Source organism: Buteo buteo, chromosome 8 (genome assembly GCF_964188355.1).
Source record: "Buteo buteo chromosome 8, bButBut1.hap1.1, whole genome shotgun sequence".
Taxonomy (NCBI): Eukaryota; Metazoa; Chordata; class Aves; order Accipitriformes; family Accipitridae; genus Buteo; species Buteo buteo.
The window spans coordinates 44,061,696-44,079,540 of NC_134178.1; the positions used below are offsets into that span (position 1 = coordinate 44,061,696).

General features: G+C 45.5%; 1 protein-coding gene across 1 annotated transcript; it reads left to right on the plus strand.

Annotated features, from left to right (window-relative positions):
• The first annotated feature begins 243 nt into the window (after positions 1-243).
• PLA1A (phospholipase A1 member A) lies at positions 244-16,696 on the plus strand. The gene is made up of 11 exons (XM_075034392.1): positions 244-433; positions 2,222-2,414; positions 3,731-3,908; positions 5,392-5,500; positions 8,742-8,843; positions 9,712-9,801; positions 10,697-10,864; positions 11,921-12,010; positions 12,467-12,575; positions 14,744-14,908; positions 16,277-16,696. Exons 1-11 carry the CDS (start codon positions 346-348, stop codon positions 16,359-16,361), a joined length of 1,377 nt encoding a protein of 458 aa, XP_074890493.1. The 5' UTR covers positions 244-345; the 3' UTR covers positions 16,362-16,696.
• The last annotated feature ends 1,149 nt before the right edge of the window (positions 16,697-17,845 follow it).

A 17,845-nucleotide genomic window follows, 5' to 3' on the forward strand; every position in this document is an offset into this window, starting at 1 on the left:
AGAACTTGACAGACAGGTCTAGGGGGCAAGGATAAAGCACTGTAACTCTGTCGCTTGCTGGGACTGGTTCCACTAGCTGATTTCTGAAGTCAGAAGTTTTCCTTGAGGAAAGGGAGGTAAGGAGGAAAGGAATGTCAGGGTCTTTTTAAATCAAAAAGTCGGCGAAGCCCTCTGCTGTCACAGACTTTGGCTAATGGTCAAATAAGAGCAGAGGTAATTGCCCTTACCTTTTTTTTCCCAAAAGAGCACAAGCTGGTTGATCATTAACAGTCAAGCTGATCGAGAAACCCACCACGGCTATTTTTCCCTGTACATTCCTTGTACTTGTAGTGGACTAACAGGAAGATGGTTGATGATCCGAAGAGAAAGCCCCTCATTGTTCTTGCTGTCCTCTTGCTGTTCAGCTCAGCAGAAGCAGGTAAGAAAAACATGAGTGCCTGGCAAGGGATTGAAGGTTTTACATAGAAGGATCTGAATGCAATTCTCCCTAAACAACCTGTGTGTCAAGAAGCCCTTGCTATAATCTAGTTAGATGCCAGGAGAAAGGGTAGTGCAGGAATGGTCCTTTCTTCTCCCATGCTTTGATTCAGTCAGTCTCAGTGATTTAATTCCACTAACCTGATTTAAAAGAATGATCTGTGTTTACTCTGAATTGTAAGGAAGCAGAAAAGCGACCACTTGACCTCTGGCACTGGCGTCTCCTGCTTTGAAAGCTTAGCAAGTGTAATCTGCAGTAGCTGAGGGAAAACAAACAGGCACCACACTTACATGTCTTTCTTTAATTGTACTGTCACAGTGAAACTGCTTTTGTGGTCATCCCTACAGTCCCACGTCACCTGCAGCTTCACAGCAGTGCACCTCCTGCCTTATCTTTACTGACGATCCCCCTATGCCGTTTCTGACATGCACCGCGTTTGCATGGAACCCGCCCTTGCTAGTTAAGCTGCCTCACGAGCTCTGCTTTTTCCAAATTGATCTCAGAGAACATCTCCTTCTCTCTTGCCTTCAGTACACAGGAAGACCAAAATAAACAACAGTGAGGGATAGTCACATCCCACAAGAGGGAATCTGAATGTTGAATCTCACTCCTTTGTGCTGACCCTTAGGCCATGTTCAGCCTAGCTAGTGTAAAGTATCTTCTATGGGAACAGTCAGCAGTTAGGAATGTGGTTGTTTGATTGAAAAAAAAAAAAAGTATTTTTATTTTATTGTATGTGCAGATTCAGGGCTGTTTCACTTCCTCCAGTCCAAAAAAGGGAAGGTGCATGCATTGTGATTGCAGCAGGATGCAACTATGCCAGTTCATAAAGTAACACTTTTTAGGTCAGAAGGGCTCTTTTAATCAATTATTTGGCTTCCTGCTCATTGCAGGTCAATAAATTTCACCCCATTAGTCCTTCACTAAATCCAACATCTTACCTTCAACAAGCCTTCCAAAATAGCAGCCAGTCCTCTGAAATGACAAAAGATGGAGAATCCAACTCTTCTGTGGGTAACCTAGCTATACATACTGCTAAACTTCTATGCTTGCTTTTTAGCCTAAATTTGCTCAGTTTTTTTACTAGCTACAGGTTTGATGTTTTGGGTTGGTTTTTTTCTGTCTAGATCAAAGTGCCTTCCAGTAGCTTCATTTTCTTTCCCATAAAGCATTTTCATCCAGGAAAAGAATCAATCAGGAAGTTATCATTGACGCACTTTGTCATCAGCCTTCTTATATTTTGACATCAGCATTCTCGTATTTATTTCTGGATTTTTGATACAATTGTCAATTAAACTTGTACCTTCTACTAAGCCTAATAGAAATATCCCCATTCAGTGGTGACTACCTGTTGGCAATCATTTTTTTAAAGTTCTAATAGCTGGCTCATAAATGTACTTAGTAGCTGGTGTGTGTGGCCAATTTGGAAAAAAAACCCAACAGAATGTCTTTCATGTCTCAATAAAACAACTATCAGAAGTCAAAGATACCATGACATCCACAGTTATCTTCCCCAGACAGCGTGAATTCCACCAAAGGACAGAAACAACTTTATCAGACAGATTAAGTTTCCAGAATAGGCTGATTTTAATCTATGTTCTATCCTTTTAATCTTTACCAATAGAAGCAAGATTGCTACCTTCATTTTCCTAATGAATTAGAATGAGCTTTTTTTTTTTTTTTTCCATTGCACAGATGCAGACTAAATATGCTATTCACTCCCTCTCATTGCAGGGAGTACAGACAGACCCTCAAGGCATCACTGCACTGACTTCCAGACAGCAAATTTCCTACGGGGCAGTAAACTTAAGGTCCAGTTTCTTCTGTTTACCTCCTCAAGACCCAGCTGTGGCGAGCTGATTTTAGCTGATGATAGCATCGAGAACTACAGCTTCAACAGCAGCCTGGAAACCAAGATCATAATCCATGGCTTCAGGTGAGAAAAACAAGAGCACTGTGACTAAGTTTTTATTGGTAAATTAAACACTTCTGGGGCATTCCCAAGCACTGAGTGGGGCTGGCAGGGAAACCTCCTGCTTGTGTGACCTTCTTGGTATCCCCAGCAGAGTGGCTGCACGCAGAACAGCTGCCAAGAAGAGTCTAGAGTGCTCAGCTCCAAGCTGGACCTGGGAATTGTCTGGGAGACTGTTGGTGGGCTAGGGCCAGAGACATGGAAAATGCTACTGATGATCCTCATTATAACACAACTTTATGTCCTTTAGTTTGGGACCAGCTGCCTATTTTGTGTGTGTTTCACATTTTTTGGAGCCTAAAAAAAGTTATGAAGTTAGAATCTTTCTTTCTTTCTCTCTCTCACTCTCTTGCTTCTCTCACTCTGTCCTCTTTTACCCCTTTCCTTTTCTTTCCTTCTTTCGACCTTTTTATTTAAGAAGTGTTTCCTTCAAGATTCTTGTCCCTTTAAATTGTCTCCTTGGAGCTCATGTCCTGATTTATCAACAGTTTGGATTAGTCAGCCATTTAGGAGCCTTACCAGACACATCATACTTTTATTCTTGAAACTGTAGGGATTTGAGCTGGTTTTTTTTTTTTAAGCTGTCACCATTCTGCAAGCTTATTTTACTGTGCCATTTTTCAGCCAGATGTGACCATATAACATTATTTGTTTTGATGTGCAAAAGCCTAAACAGAAAGTGCATAGAAGACCAGGACGAAACCACAGAAGATGTTGCAGGGTCTTTTCAGAAAACCAGTTGTTGCCCTTATTGGACATAGCACACCCCTCACCAGGTGATATTAGGGAGAGTGGGTAGAACATAGCCTCCTCAGTTTTCCTTGAATTTTAGGGTATAGAATTTTTTTTTAAATTGTCTACAAATGAGGAAATATAGCAGTAAAAGGCTAAGTGATTTGGACAAGGACTTCCTGCCAGTTGGTAGCAGAGCAGAATCCAGGTGTTTCTGGTCAGCTCACTTACTTACCCTAGGTGGGCTCGGGGGGGGGGGGGGCTAACTGAAGCACCACAGCAACACTGAGATCTCAGCCTGAGCCCTGCAAATGTGATCTCATTCATTAAAATATCTGGTTCCATTCTGAATCAGCCCATTCTGGAGAGTGTTATTACACCATCACAAAGAAATACCACGTGTTTGTATCTGGCACCAGACAAATCTTTCAGCATCTGACTGGCAGCCTCCTCTAAGACACATGAAGCTCCAGCACCAGTCAACAACATACTGACACGTGGCCTATTTTGGAAGACACCTAACAAACTTGTTTCTGATGACTCCACAGGGCTTTGGGTACCAAACCTTCCTGGATTGAAGGGCTTGTCCATGCCATACTGCACACAAGCCAGGTGAACGTGATCGCAGTAGACTGGGTTTATGGGTCTACAGGAGCCTATCCCTCTGCAGTGGAAAATGTCACACAGCTAGCCCTCTCCATCTCACAATTCATCAGCAAGCTCCTGGTAAGCTACTGTGCAATTTCCAGTGGAGGGGGAGCATGGCCAGAGAACATCATTCATGCAAACAGTCCAGAAAACTGCTCCAAATCTGCTGTCTCCAAGAGCTGGACCAGTGGGCTCTTTATTCCAGAGTGCAGCACTGAAGAAATTTCTTTTTTCCATCTCTCTCAGTCCAGGCTTGAGCATGCCACTGTTTTTCTTCTTTCTCTTGAGTTTTGACATTTTCAGGAAAAACATCCCAGTTGTCAGCTGCCTCTCCAGCCCGGGACAAACCTGAAGGATGTCGTAGGTTTTCTCAGGTCTATGCTTCACTGGACAGTCTTCTTCTGCCCAGAAATTTAGTCCAGGGAGTTGGAGGGAGTGGGATTTGAGGGTATTTTATATTTGCTTTGGGCTTCAGATACACTTCTCAGTAGCTGGAAATCCCCAAATGTGTCCTGGTTTGTTTGTGCACAGTGCAGCTGAACAACACTTATGCAATGAGGGTGACACACCTTCATGTTAACCATCTACATGTAAACTCTCCATGTAACATTTGCACTGCAGACCCAGGCTGCACAGCATGGGAGTCCCTGGGTATGCACCACATTGTGCACAGTCACGCATTTGTATCCAGAAATACAGCAACCCTTGGAGCTGCTGAGTCATTACAAGGATGGGGGCTGGGATGGAGAGGGAGAGGACTGTCATGCCTTGTTACTGATTAGCCCACACTGTTAACAAATGACTGAGCTGGACAGTGTCCCCACCACTCATCACTGGTCCAGCTACTTAAGGACTTCTTCTGTCCAGCCTCTCCTGCAACACTACACCACAGAAGACTATATTCTCTTCTCATAAGCCTCAGTAGTGCTCCAGGATATGGCCTCATACATTTCAAAGTCAGGATTTTTCATCTTGCCCCCACGCTCTCGTGCACTATATGCTCTCCCATTGTATGGTACTGCATCATGCAGACCAACCTGCAGGCAGCTGAACTCCTGTGGATGGCGTCATCTTACATCAGGTCTAAGTGGCTGTGCTTTGTCTGGCAGTTCAGCCCATGGATAAATCCCTAATCTCCGAAAATATAATCTTAAAATACTAATCAGAGTATTAGTACAATGGTGGTATAAAAGTAAAAAAAAAAAATTTCCTCTGCTTTACTGAGAAAAAGATTATTCACATGGTGAACATGAATCACTCAGCTGAGAGAAGGAATTCAGTCTGAAGCAAGCTGTGGAAAGAGAAGCTACAGGCTACATAGTTATGAACAAGAGCATTTGACCACCCTGGTTAGGGTTGGGTTTGCATCTGTGGACCTGAAGAAAGACTCTGAAAAACAGAAGGGGCAATGCCCATCATTCCCACATCTCTTTGGTTCTCCACCATATACCTCAAAAGCAATCCTATATTAGAAGAGATACAGAGCTGCTGTGTGGGCTGGGACAGGGTATTACACCTTTTTGCTACAGAAACATTAATTTGCATTATCATCAATCTGCAGGCCCTGGGAGTCTCAGGGACATCCATCCACATCATTGGGGTAAGCCTTGGTGCACATGTCGGGGGCCTGGTGGGGCACTTCCATGGCGGTCAGCTGGGACGGATAACAGGTATCATAAAACTGAGTCTTGGGTCCCCACCTCTCTTCAAGGGAGAGAATAAAAGAGCAATGAAAGGGAGTCAACTATAGTGGTCTTTTAATTGTATAAGGGCTCATTAGATCCAAGTTTATGGGCTCCTTCCTAGCTTCAGAAGAGCATGACAGTGCCTTTCCAGACATCAGTCCCCTCCACACTGCCAAAAGAATGCATGTATTTGCAAAAGGGTCCTTCTCCCTCTGCTCTACTCTTCAAATTGGTGCCAGCTTAAAAGGATATGAGGCCTTGTGACTGATGCTTCCACTTTATGTATACCTCTTCTACGCTTCCAGGTATACTTCTGTAGTTCTTAAAATTAAAGCCCACAACGCATGTCATTGTGCGGGAGCAACAAGAGCTGGTCTGCAGGAAAACGTGAGCTGAGACCCAAGGGGACAGCAATTCAGGCAGGGACAGTGGCTTCACTAACAAGGGACACAGTCTTACCGTATCTGGGCAAGAAGAGCAGAGCAGGTCCAGTAACAGGAACCAGAGTCATCCACAGTCCAGTGATCACCAGGCAAGTCTGTAGAGATGAGGCAAGCCCAAGATCGAGCCAGAAAGTCAAGTCAGCATGATAAAAGCAAGACACAGGGCTGGGCATGGTATGCCTACAACACAGCTCAGGCATGGACCAAAGGCAAGAGCCTGAATCAATGTTGGGAGGCCCCAGATGAGGCTTCTTGCTGTTCTCTCCCACGAATCAGCTGTTTTCACAGTAGACTGGTCTAAGGCCACCCAGCTGTACCAAATCAGAGCTAACCTTAAACACGGACAGCCAGACTCCTGGGTGTGAGGAAGGGGTTGCAGTGGGGGAGTCACAGATGAAGATGGTTAGAGGCTGATGATGGCATTTAGAGCTTTTTGATTCACTCAGGGCCTTGTCAGTCTTTAGGTATGGAGCATGAATAGAGTCATGGAATGATTTATGTAAGAAGGGACCTTGGAAGGTATCTAGTTCACCTCCCCTACTCAAAGCAGGGCTGCCTTTTAAGTTAGATCAGGTTTTTGAGGGTCTTGTCAAGTTCTGGGAATCCCCAGGGATGGAGGTTCATTTTGAGAGGAGGGGAAATACCACCAAGAGGAAACAGACAAAAAGGCTCCAGTAGAGTGACCACAGCTCCCAGTCTGCCTCAGCCCATGCTGGTCTGTCTCTCAGAGGTATCCTCAAGGAGGGTCTCACTGCACACTCAGCAGGGCAGGCCAGAGCAATGTTGGTTCAGCCTTCGCATGTCACGGCTACCCGCACGGCATGAAATACAGGCATTCCTTAACAGGAGCCAAGTTTCATGCTGGGCCCTTTTTTAAGCTGTGAATTAAAGTTTACATTAGGAGGGACTTGGAGTAATGACTCTCCTGCACCAGGATTTTATGATCAGCAAATTCTTCAGCACCAGACACTTTCCTGGGAAACCATGGTATTTAACTTCAGAGTCAGAGACTCCTCCCCTTTATGTTGTCTACATGTAATAAAAGCTCTGTAGGTTTATTTATTCCATTATTTTTTAACTCTGCTAGAAGACACCCTTTTTCTACACTTCTGATTGTCCTATGATTTCATAGGCACGCTGGGCATTCCAGGTTCCAGTTTAGATTTAGAAGCCTGAAGACAGGTGGAATTAGACCCAAGATATATCTGATCTCATCTCCTGCCTCGTCTCACACATGCATACACACACAGAGGAATGTGATCCCAGAGCCATAATTTGCTGAAGTGTTTTCAATCACCTAAAAAGAGCTGTGGAGAAAAAAACAGAGTGAGTCTTGGAGATCAGAACACAGAGTTTATTTTTGTGAAGTGAGTTTCTTCAACACATGCCTGTTGCTGTGGATATCTCCTTGTGCAGGAAAGCAAATGGTCCAGGAACTGGAATGAACACCCTGTATCCAAAATTTCTGAAGAGCAATTTGTTTCAATTCTTGCAGAGGAAATGAAAAAGCCCAAAGGAATTCAGCTGCATACACTGTAACTTCAGTGAATAGTTTTCTTAGCTGCTGAGGATGTAAATCTCAGTGGAGTTCATGCAGCTTGTGCTTGGAGGAGGTAGGCATAGAGAATAGAGGATAGAAACGTGCTTCCCTTGGAGCCGTGCTAGAATTGACTGCTACTCATGGAAGAACTTTCAGCTATACTGAATAACACTATTCAGTATCTCTTAAAGCCTTTAACTAAAACTTGGTCTGTAGAAGTATGGGGGGGGCAACCTCTCAGCTTTTTGTATGTGTCAGGATTAAAAAACATGGAAGAAAAATTAAAGCAGTATATTCTTCTGACCACTTGTCCCATTATTAGCTTTTGTTTGTTGAAAGAATAGGAAAGAATTTTGTTTCCTTCTTTCCCTTTCTCTCCTCCCCTCCCCCCTCAGAAATGCAGAAAGATCAGTTTGTATATTGTTGATGTTGCTACCTTCACAGAGAATTAATGGGATTGAGTCCAAGGCAGTGAAACTGCCCAGCTCTGAGGCTAAGTGGCATGTGGAACAGAGCTGCTGCTTAAACTATTGTTGTTGCCTGGGGAGTGAAAAAAAATCTTGTGAGATTAATTCTCTATGAAAAGTGAACAGGATAAACCTCAGCTAGAACAGAAAAAAATGATCTTTGACTGTATCTTGGTATTGCCAAGGATAATTTTCTGTATTCCTTTGACTCCCCAGAAGTTGCTCTAGGAGCAAGTTTTAGCCAAAAATGTAGATGGCTGCTTAAGGACTCGATTTTATTTGTGGGTAGAGGACTCAGAAGCCTCTTTATTTTAAGGATATTTTGATAGTATCAAACCTTTGTAATGCTTGGATGCTGAATGCATCACCTAACTGATGATCTTCAGTGACATTTCTCAGACTGTAGTTCTAATACAGATGACAGTACAATTAGGGAAGTTGTTACGAGTTTGATTCTCTTTCACCAAAAATCCAAAAGACACTCTGCACCCACTCTGTTAGAGCTATCTGAACCTCAGTCATGTCTTTACAGCCTAGAAACTTGGGGTACAAAACTGCTTAAAGGGGAGTAGAACAGTGGAGAACAAGGTAAGGAAGCTGTAGTGGAAGTCAGTGGGGACAGAAACCATTCCGGAGCATAACCAGTGCAACCTGGGAATAATTTATCACTTCTGCCTAGCAACATTTTTAAAGTTTCGGATAAAATACCTTGTCCAGAAACAAGAAAGAGAGGGGCTGAAGAGCATTTCTTGTTGAGGCGTTTGATTTTGTTACAGGCCTGGATCCTGCAGGCCCTAAGTACACCAGAGCCAGCCCTGAGGAACGCCTGGATCCTGGGGATGCCCTCTTTGTGGAAGCCATTCATACCGATGCTGACAGTAAGCTGGCTTCCATCTTCTTCGGCCCATGCTTCTGTTCCTCCTGCTGTCACTATTGCTAAGGAGTGTGTAGGTCATTGTGCCTTTTATGCCAGATTACCCTGTGTTCAGGTTTACTCTGAGGATGTTTCTTGATTAGATAGGCTTTAATGATGAATCCATTGGCAGGTATCTGTATCCCAGAGCACTTTGCAGCAACAGACAGGTGGGGATTAGACAGAAGGCAATCTTCCAGCAAATATTGCTTCCTTAACCCTGCTACAGCAGAGTAAGTTTATGCAGAATCAGCGTGGCTTTTACCGCCTGGAAGGAATTTACATGTCTGGTCTTTGCCTTTTCCCACCTGACCTAAGAAGGGTGCTACTGTGAGTGACAGTGGAAAATATCAGAGTGAAATCATCAGCTGGTGGAACAACAGAGTAACTTTTCTAAAACTCTTAGGGTCTAAGTAGGCAGAACACGTGCTAAAGAATAATGTAGTGCCTTTGAGTCGCACCTCTTGCCTGAAGATCACAAAAATCTCTGCCAACATAACTCTCAATCATGCCTCATAATCCCCCATTCAGATTGTGGTCAGTTTTGTTCTGCTTTATACAGAATCAAGAACCTGAGTCACAGAGGCGGTGATTACGCCGCAGTTCCCAGTCATTTTGATGGCAGGGCCTGGAGAACACTCTGCTCCACGCAGGAAACCTGCACAATGCAGACATGTAGGAACATGAAATCTGTCCTTGCTGCCTCCAGCACTAGAGCTGGGTCCAGCACTACTAATGTTCAACCAATTATTGGGGCCTGTCAAACACCATGTAGGGTAAAGCCTAGAGAAGAGCCAAGCATAACAATGAAGTGGCATTTCACCTCCTTTCAGATTTTGGGATCCGGATTCCTGTAGGCCACATCGATTATTTCGTCAATGGAGGCAAGGATCAGCCAGGATGCCCCCGATTCATCTCTGCAGGTGAGAACACTCTGTGGCCAAGCAAAGGGATTTCGTGGCCATTTAGCAGCCTACGAAAATGCTGTTTGGCAACCAGCTCCTGCTACAGTCAGGGCAGACATCAAAGTGAGACAACATATATTTGTAAAGACATATGGCAGCAGGGATTCATGGCCCACATGTCCTCTCAGCAGTACAACAAGCAGCTAAAATTAAAATTACATAAGGTCAAGCGTCTTGGCAGCACCACTGTCAAGAGGTGTGCTTTTGGTGACACTTCTGTATGAGCCAAAACCCTAGCATCAGTAGAGTTTGTATCAACAAAGAAAACATTTTTGCTAGAAAGGCTCTTAAGTACTACTAGCAAAAGCTTCTTTTTGTTTTCATGCTGCAAGCTATGTCTATCCTTAGAGAGACAGCTTGTACAATCACTGCCCTTTCCTGCTAGAGAATAGGACTTTACATAGTAAATAGCATGGGTAAGTATTCAAATATGTTCTGGATGAGCCAGCTACATTGAGGGTCAGGTCATAGGGGACACCTATAGTACTTCACTTCCCATAGCTGGGGACCCAGTGGAGGTGGGAGTCAAAGCTATTGTACCCCCTTGCAGAGAGCTTGGGGCCTCACTGATGGTACACTGATGGAGACAGGGCAGCCCTGGGGTCCCCTTCTTCTGAGGCACTCTGTTAGGCTGGAAGATACCCTTCTAACTTCCTGCATAACTTCTCTTGCAGTGGGATCGGGGCTTGTAGTCACAGAAATGCTCTGCAAAATGTTATTAATGGGAAGGGGATCACTGCAGAATCAGTAAGAGTGTTTCTTGACTCTCAGTTCCTTGGGAGGATGCAAAAAGACTGAAGCAAACAGAAAGGCTCATGGCTGCTTTTCTCTGGGTGCATTTTTTTTCTTGCAGGCTATAAGTATCTGATCTGTGATCACATGAGGGCAGTACATCTCTATGTCAGTGCCTTGAAACAGTCCTGTCCAATCGTGGCGTTCCCCTGTGCAAGTCATCAAGATTTTTTAAATGGTCATTGCCTGGACTGTGTTGATCCCTTCCTGTTCTCCTGTCCCAGAATAGGTACAGTACCAGCCTGAGACCTTCCTGGAGCAGATGACAATACATTCCTGATGGGTGTCAGTGCAGAGCATAGTACGCGGTTTAGACTTCTCTGAGCAGAATTTTCTTTGGCTCTCTGTGGGGATAGTGAGAAGCTGTTTTGTTTTCAGGCTTCTATAGAGAAACGCTAAGAGCTCATATATTGCCCAAGGTAGAACACCAAAACCTTGAACATTTCTGATCTTTAAACATTTCATAGGGCCCACAAATGAGTTAAAAGAGAGTTTCTAGAATCACCTGCCTAACAAGTGCAATTAGCTCAAAAAGTGTCTGGTTTAGAGAAGCAGCTGGAAATTTTAGCCCAAGCCTGAAGTCCCATTCTTCTACAAACCACTCACTGTTGCTGTTTCACCTCTTTCTCATAAATTCCTGCCATGGCCGCCCCAAAGATGAACTCCCTGGACTGGTAGAAGGTAATAGTTGCCTCTTTTCAGCTTCTGAAACTGAGCTGTGGCATGAGGAGAGGAAGTACTCTGGTGATGTTTGCAGTCTGGTGCCAGAGGAATATAAGGAGAGGCCTCTTTTGGTATAGGTGCTCTCAGATCAGCCACCCCTTCCCCATGTCACCCCAAGCCACATTGTCAGCTAATCAGTGGTGCAGGCCTCAAGTTATGGTGGTCTTCTCACTTGAACAAAAAATTCAGTTTCCCAGCACCTTGTGGTTGCATTGTCATTTACATCTGCACTAAGTTTCCTGACCTGGTAGTCTTCTTGCTCATTTTGCACAGGTGCAACTGATAACACAGTTTGTTAGCAGAGGAATGAAACAAAGCCTCCAAGAGGTACTCTGATGATGATTACCTGGGGTAGCTGGAATAGGTTTCCCGAGGGAATGTTAACCTGTCAAACAGACATCACAAACCTGTACTTGCTCTCATTTGCACTGGTATAAAAAAAGGGTCTGTCCTCCGAGACAGTGGAGTTGTGTGGGGTGAGTGGAGGTGAATTGGGACCGATTATATTTCTGTTCTGAGTCATTCATGGCTTTCCTTGCACTGGCTTTATTTCCTCCTGCAGGCCTGCTGGAGCAGGCAGGTGTCAACTTGAGAAAGCTGCCCAAGGAAGTGAAAGTTTATTTAATGACCAGTCCCTCAGCCCCATTCTGTGGTAAGTAGCATGAGAAAAAAAAAAATGAGTCAGAAGGGTGTTGGCCAAAAGAGACAGATCCTCTGGGGAGGCCAGGTAGTTACAACCCACCATCCCCATCAGAATCAGCTGCTGTGGCCCAGCTGGTCTGAGACACAGAGCTGAAGGGCAATAACCCTGCACATCTCCTCCACAGAGCCCTTTCCAATGGATTTATTCGTGCGGGCGCAGCCCAGGATTAACACAGCCACATGGCTTCAGGACTGAAGTAAAGGGTAGTGAAAATGCCTGTCTGTTTGCAGGGGACTACACAGAGCTGCCCACTGTGCCTCTCACAGCAGGGAAACTTGTTTCTTTCTCATGTCTGTTTTTCTGCTGGTGGGACCAGGGAATGAGTGCTAGAGGCCTTCTTTTGGCAGGGGTAGGTCCAACTGATAGTACCTGCCCTCACTCCCACATACTTTGCCTCTTGCTCAGTCCATCACAGCCTGGTTGAGTTCCACTTGCAGAAGAAAAGAAACATAGGCACCAGCATTGAGATCACTTTCTGCAGCAACAGCACCAAGGACACAGCGAAGATCACCATGTGAGTGACTGTGCATGCTTCTGGCCTGTTTTATCCCAGCTCCATCTGTAAGGATGTTTATACTGGTCCAGGAAAGACACAACAATAGCGTATCTCCCTGAGTGCAATCACTGTGTGATGAACCACAGCCTTTCTTCTCGAGTCCTTCCACATTTAACTTAAATGCTCTCAAGCATCAGGCATGTGCTACCATTACTCGGTAACCCTGCCCAGGTTACTCTTCCCCGAGTAGGTATACTCCAGGATCCCCAAATTTGCATACTTTTGTGTTGCTACGCTGGTTCCTTTTCTACACCATACCCTTGCCTGGCGCCAATTCAAACTGCAATCACTGTCAGATAGTTATTAGCCCTGCTCTGCTAGACAGAGATGGGTACAGCAAGACCCCATCCACCAGAGGTTCCAGACTGATGGACTTGGTGGCTTAGACATTGCTCTTGATGCCCAATAGGACAGCAGCTGCAAAAAGGAGACAAGTGCATCTCTGCACAGTCGGAAATGTGTTCAGTAGCTTGTTGCCTCTGCAGTAATGCAGCAAAACACTTAGGCTCCCACTGTAGGGAAAAGTACAGGGGGCAGGGGACCAAGACCACACATGTAGACAGACAGCTCTCTCTTGAAAGCACTCCTCCAAACTGTATCTGAATGAAAGGATGTGACTCAGACTCCTGTTCCACAGCCTTTGCCATAGGAGGATTTCCCCACCACAGAGCAGTTCCCCAGAAGAAGGCTTCCTCACTTCTTCCTACACCTTCCTGCCCACTGCTCTGGGCTGGGAACCGCAATGTAGACGTGCAGCTTGAACATGCTGCTGGCTGCCTCAGGAAGCAGAAAAACAGTCTGCTCAAGAGCCCCAGCCAACTCTCCTAGGATCAGAAGGGTTCCAGCGCTGGCTCTCACACAGTCCTTACTGCTAAGCCAAAATACTGTGACCTAAAGCTAATCGTGTTGCTGCTTCAGTCCTGGGCACCAGGAGGTGGGGGTGAGAACCAGGGAAGGGAAAGCCATGCTCTAGGGTGCTCTCCAGCGTGATATAGCTGCTTGGTCACAGACTTTCAGCCAGGCACTGCAATTTGGAGTTTGTACTCCAGCCTGGTGGAGCTCAGTCTGTTCAACCCCTCCTCGGCTTGGAAGCCAAACCTGCCTTTTCCAAAGATGGCAGAGGGAGGAAATAGTTAACACCCAGGTCAAGTCAGGACCCTTGATCTGCTCAGAAAGACACGCAGCACTTCCTTTTGCAGTTGGCGGACACAGGGTTGATAGGTGTCCAGCAGGAGCCATGTGAGCACTGGAGGGAAAGGCTGCCTGGGGAAGTGAGACAGGCAGGCAATCCCAAGGCTTTGCTGTACCCTCAAGTTTTAATGAGACAGTAGAGTTATAGCAGGGTAACCTATCCAGAGATACCCTTACCCTGGGAGAACAGCAGCTGTGTTTCATTTAAATGCCTTCCTAAGAAGCACAAGGCTAAACCAAAAAAAATCGCTTACAGCAATAAACCTATAGATTTGAGAATATAAAATTGAAGATAACCCTTTTAATTCACACTGTAGCAAAGAGCAAAGAAACTTCCCCACTCTAGGCAAAGCTCGGTCCTCCAGTGCAGTGAAGCTCAGTGTCGAATGGGCATCTAAACATAGATTCTCACATCACAGTTCAGACACTGATTGATCACTGACTTATTTCAGGTGATGTGACATGCATGTCATTCTGCAGTGTGCAGTGTGCAATCTTTTTGAGACTGCCACCTCTTAGCTTCCTTTGATGACCCCTAGTTTGTGTACTGGAAGAAATGGTGAACAACCGATCCCTATCCATGCCATTCATGATTTCATAGACATTGACTTTATCTACCACTTAGCTCTCTGTAGCAGCCTGGGCAGTGTTTCAATTTATATGCAATTGCAAGAAGAGTTGTTGTAATTGTGTGATGGAAGGAAGGATATTATACAGAAATATTCCTGACTATAGAGATAAAACATGGAGATACAGATAGTAAGGCTCTCATGCAATGCCCTGTTTTGACAGATGAGTCTTCTCACTCCATTTGATTACATGAGGGCTTCACAGTAATACCCCAGGTTCCTCCAGTGTTTCAACACATCTGCACACAGCCTGCATCTGCAGGTTGCCTGAATGTTGTCCTTCACATCTCTCACCCTGCCTTGCAGACCTAGGCACCAGGAGATGGGCAAACGCCTGCTGGCCCACAGAGTTCCCCTCTGCCAGATAAACAGCGTGACACTGAAGTATCTCCCGAAGAATCAGTTTTGGAGGAGGGATGAAACATCCATTGTTGGCAAGTTCTGTGTAGCCCCCCTGCCTCTCGATAGCAAGTAAGTCACAGGAATATCTTACAGGGACCCACTGAGCCTGTGGATGCAGCCTGCAGTTTGAAACAATGCATTCTCTCTCCTATTTATACAAACATATAAAGAGGTCTCTCCAATCACCTCTGTGACCCTATGTAAATAATTTTCTGCCTGTGAAAGAGAAAAACTACCAAGGCAGTTTTCTAGGAGTTTTCTACAATTCTTCCCCCAGGATAAGAGCGTTGTGCCTTGGAAGGAAAACAGTTGCGATTTACATCACCTTGAAGATGCTTAAGTCACAAACCATAGCAAAAGCTTGTACTAACTAGAATTTATTCCTTTCGTCCTCGCTTGCTCTCTCCATCTTCCCCCTGCCTACAGTGGGCCCCATCTGAAACATGACAGACAAACATTTTTCAGGATGAGACAACAGAAGACCAGTAATATATTTCTGCTTCTTATACTGCACAGGTTTATAAAGCACTAAGGCTAAAAACAACCGTTTTGGCATTTTCTAGGCCAGGCACTGTAGAGTATATGCCTTCAGCCATAATTACCTTACCCAGAGCAGAAGCAGCCAAGTCCTTCTCATCCTGAGAGAGATGATGGTCTTCCCCATAATACAATATTCTTGCCAGGAGTTTTGCAGATCCAAAGTTCTTGCAGGCAGGACAAAATAGCTGGCTCTATGCTGACACATTAAACTCTGTCCACGTTGCTTCTGAGTTTACTCTTACACTGGCTCCAGGCTGAAGCAAGCTAGTGGGTACTCCAAAGCAGGGAAAACCAGAAGCAGAAGGCAAACTGGGCTCACTTTCAAATTCTGTTCTGCTGGGCAGTAAAGAGACTCAAGCACAAGGCAGTAAAAATATATCCAGTAGGCCCAGATAGGGGGAAAAAAGAGGCATTCCTATGTAAATACCAGGCGCTCCCTTGAGCAAAAGGACTATTCCTTACTATCGTGCCTTGCAGACCAAAGCACTCCAAAGTTGGGATGGATGTGCCGATACATGGCTTTTTACCACCTATGAATGGGTCAGCATGGCACATTGCCTTAAAGGTGTGCTAACCTGCACCCCTAAAAGTACAGGACTTGGCTGCGACGGAGGTAGAAAGCTGTAGAGTTGCACGGGTTCCCAAGTATGCTCTTACACTAAACTGGGAGCACTCAGAGCAAGAATGGTACTGCTAGGAGGGGGCGGTGGAAAGATGAAGGATGCAACCCCATACACACCCCTCCAGGCAATTCATCCCAGCCAGGGCACAGCACCCTGTTCATCATACCCTTGCAAAGCAGCACAAGATCCATCAGCAGCTTGCTTGCCTCTGCGTTAAGGATAGCAACCTCCACCTGCCAGTGCCCAGCCTGACTTCCCTGTGCTCTTCCCACAGCCGGACAACGTCATGCCTGCCCTGGAACCTCACCCTCCCTGGCAACAGAGACATCTCCTACGAGCTGCCTGCTGCTTGTGCCTAGCACTGCCTTTGGAACATGCAGGCATACCCAAAACCGAAAAGGAGCCCTAAACCTATTGCTGCTCTCTGCTCACAGATGATACTTTCACCATAAAAACTGGATGGGTTATTTACTTCCTGCCTTAGGGACAGGATGTCAAGGAAAAGAAGTGTGCGGCAGATCGGTGAGTACAAGGTTGACAGGTTACAGCAAGACCTCTCCGTCAAAAGACCGGATTGGGACTTTTATGTCACGGGTTCTGAACCCAGCTCTGAAAGTGAGATGCGCGAGTCATTTAATCTCAATGTTTGGATCTGTATGAAAGAAGGAGGAGATAGTATCACTCTTCCTACAACGGGAGTATTGGGATGATTCATTTGTGGTTTATATTAAAGTGTCCTGAGATCTTCATATTAAAGGTGAGAGGTATTATTTTTCCTCAGCAAGGGGAACAGTGTCGTTCAGGGTTGGCAAAGGAAGGAGTCATTCTTAGCCAACACTCCAATGGGAAACTCAGTAGTCCCATCTACAAGACACTTTCAGAGTGAGACCCTATTGATTTCATGTTAGCACTCCTGCTAAGTAATCGTAATGGATCTCCTTCCCTGACAGGCCTGGAGTAGCTCTTCTGGCTGCTGGCTTGTTCTCTTTGAAACTCACATGAAGTGAAACAGACACCAGGAGCATGGCAGTGCTCTTGCATCCGATTTTGCACTGCTTTGACCAACTGCCCAGAATAGAAGGTAATAGGAGGAGGACAGAGCATCGTAGCTACAGGGCCACCTAACACAACTTAGTCCCAGAAACTCAGCACAGCCTTTCAGACCTGGAAGAGTAGCCGAGGTCTGGAAAGAATTGGTGAAAGATTACAATATGAGACTCATGTACATAGAAACAGCCCTCACCCATCCACACCTTTTCCACTACCTTGATGCATATGCAAATTAAAGAGGACACAAGTCTTTAATCACTTCTGCCCCCAAATCACATCTTCTGTAGACCATTTTCTCTGGTTCCCTGGACTGGCTTCACTGGGTGATGGAGAATTGCACCAGGAACACCATGGTCAGGAGAGAGGGACATGCTAAAGGCATTTCTGCCATGAAGAAGCCTCAGTCATTTGGCATGAGCTGTCACTAGTTCTCCACCAGACAGTGTCAGTGCAGAGTTAGCTCCTGCTTTCAGCTCACATCCAAGCTTTTGCGCCCTGCCGTATGGCTTTTTGGAAGGCCAGCTAACAAACACCATCTCCAACATACACTCAAGAGGGGGTTAGAGGTGGGCTCCAACAATCAGACAAAGATCCAGCTTAGTTGGTGCCATGACTGAAGAGTTTCCAGGGAGCTTCTTGGTGAAGACTGGAATATAACCTCAGCGGGTACCTGTGAAGGGCAGTGTGTAATTCAGACCAGCCCCGTCCACTACTTCAGGCAGGCGTATAAAACACCATGACCGATGGATGCAGTTTCATTGTGCATTTTGGTTCCCTTGCAGAAGGGACCCCA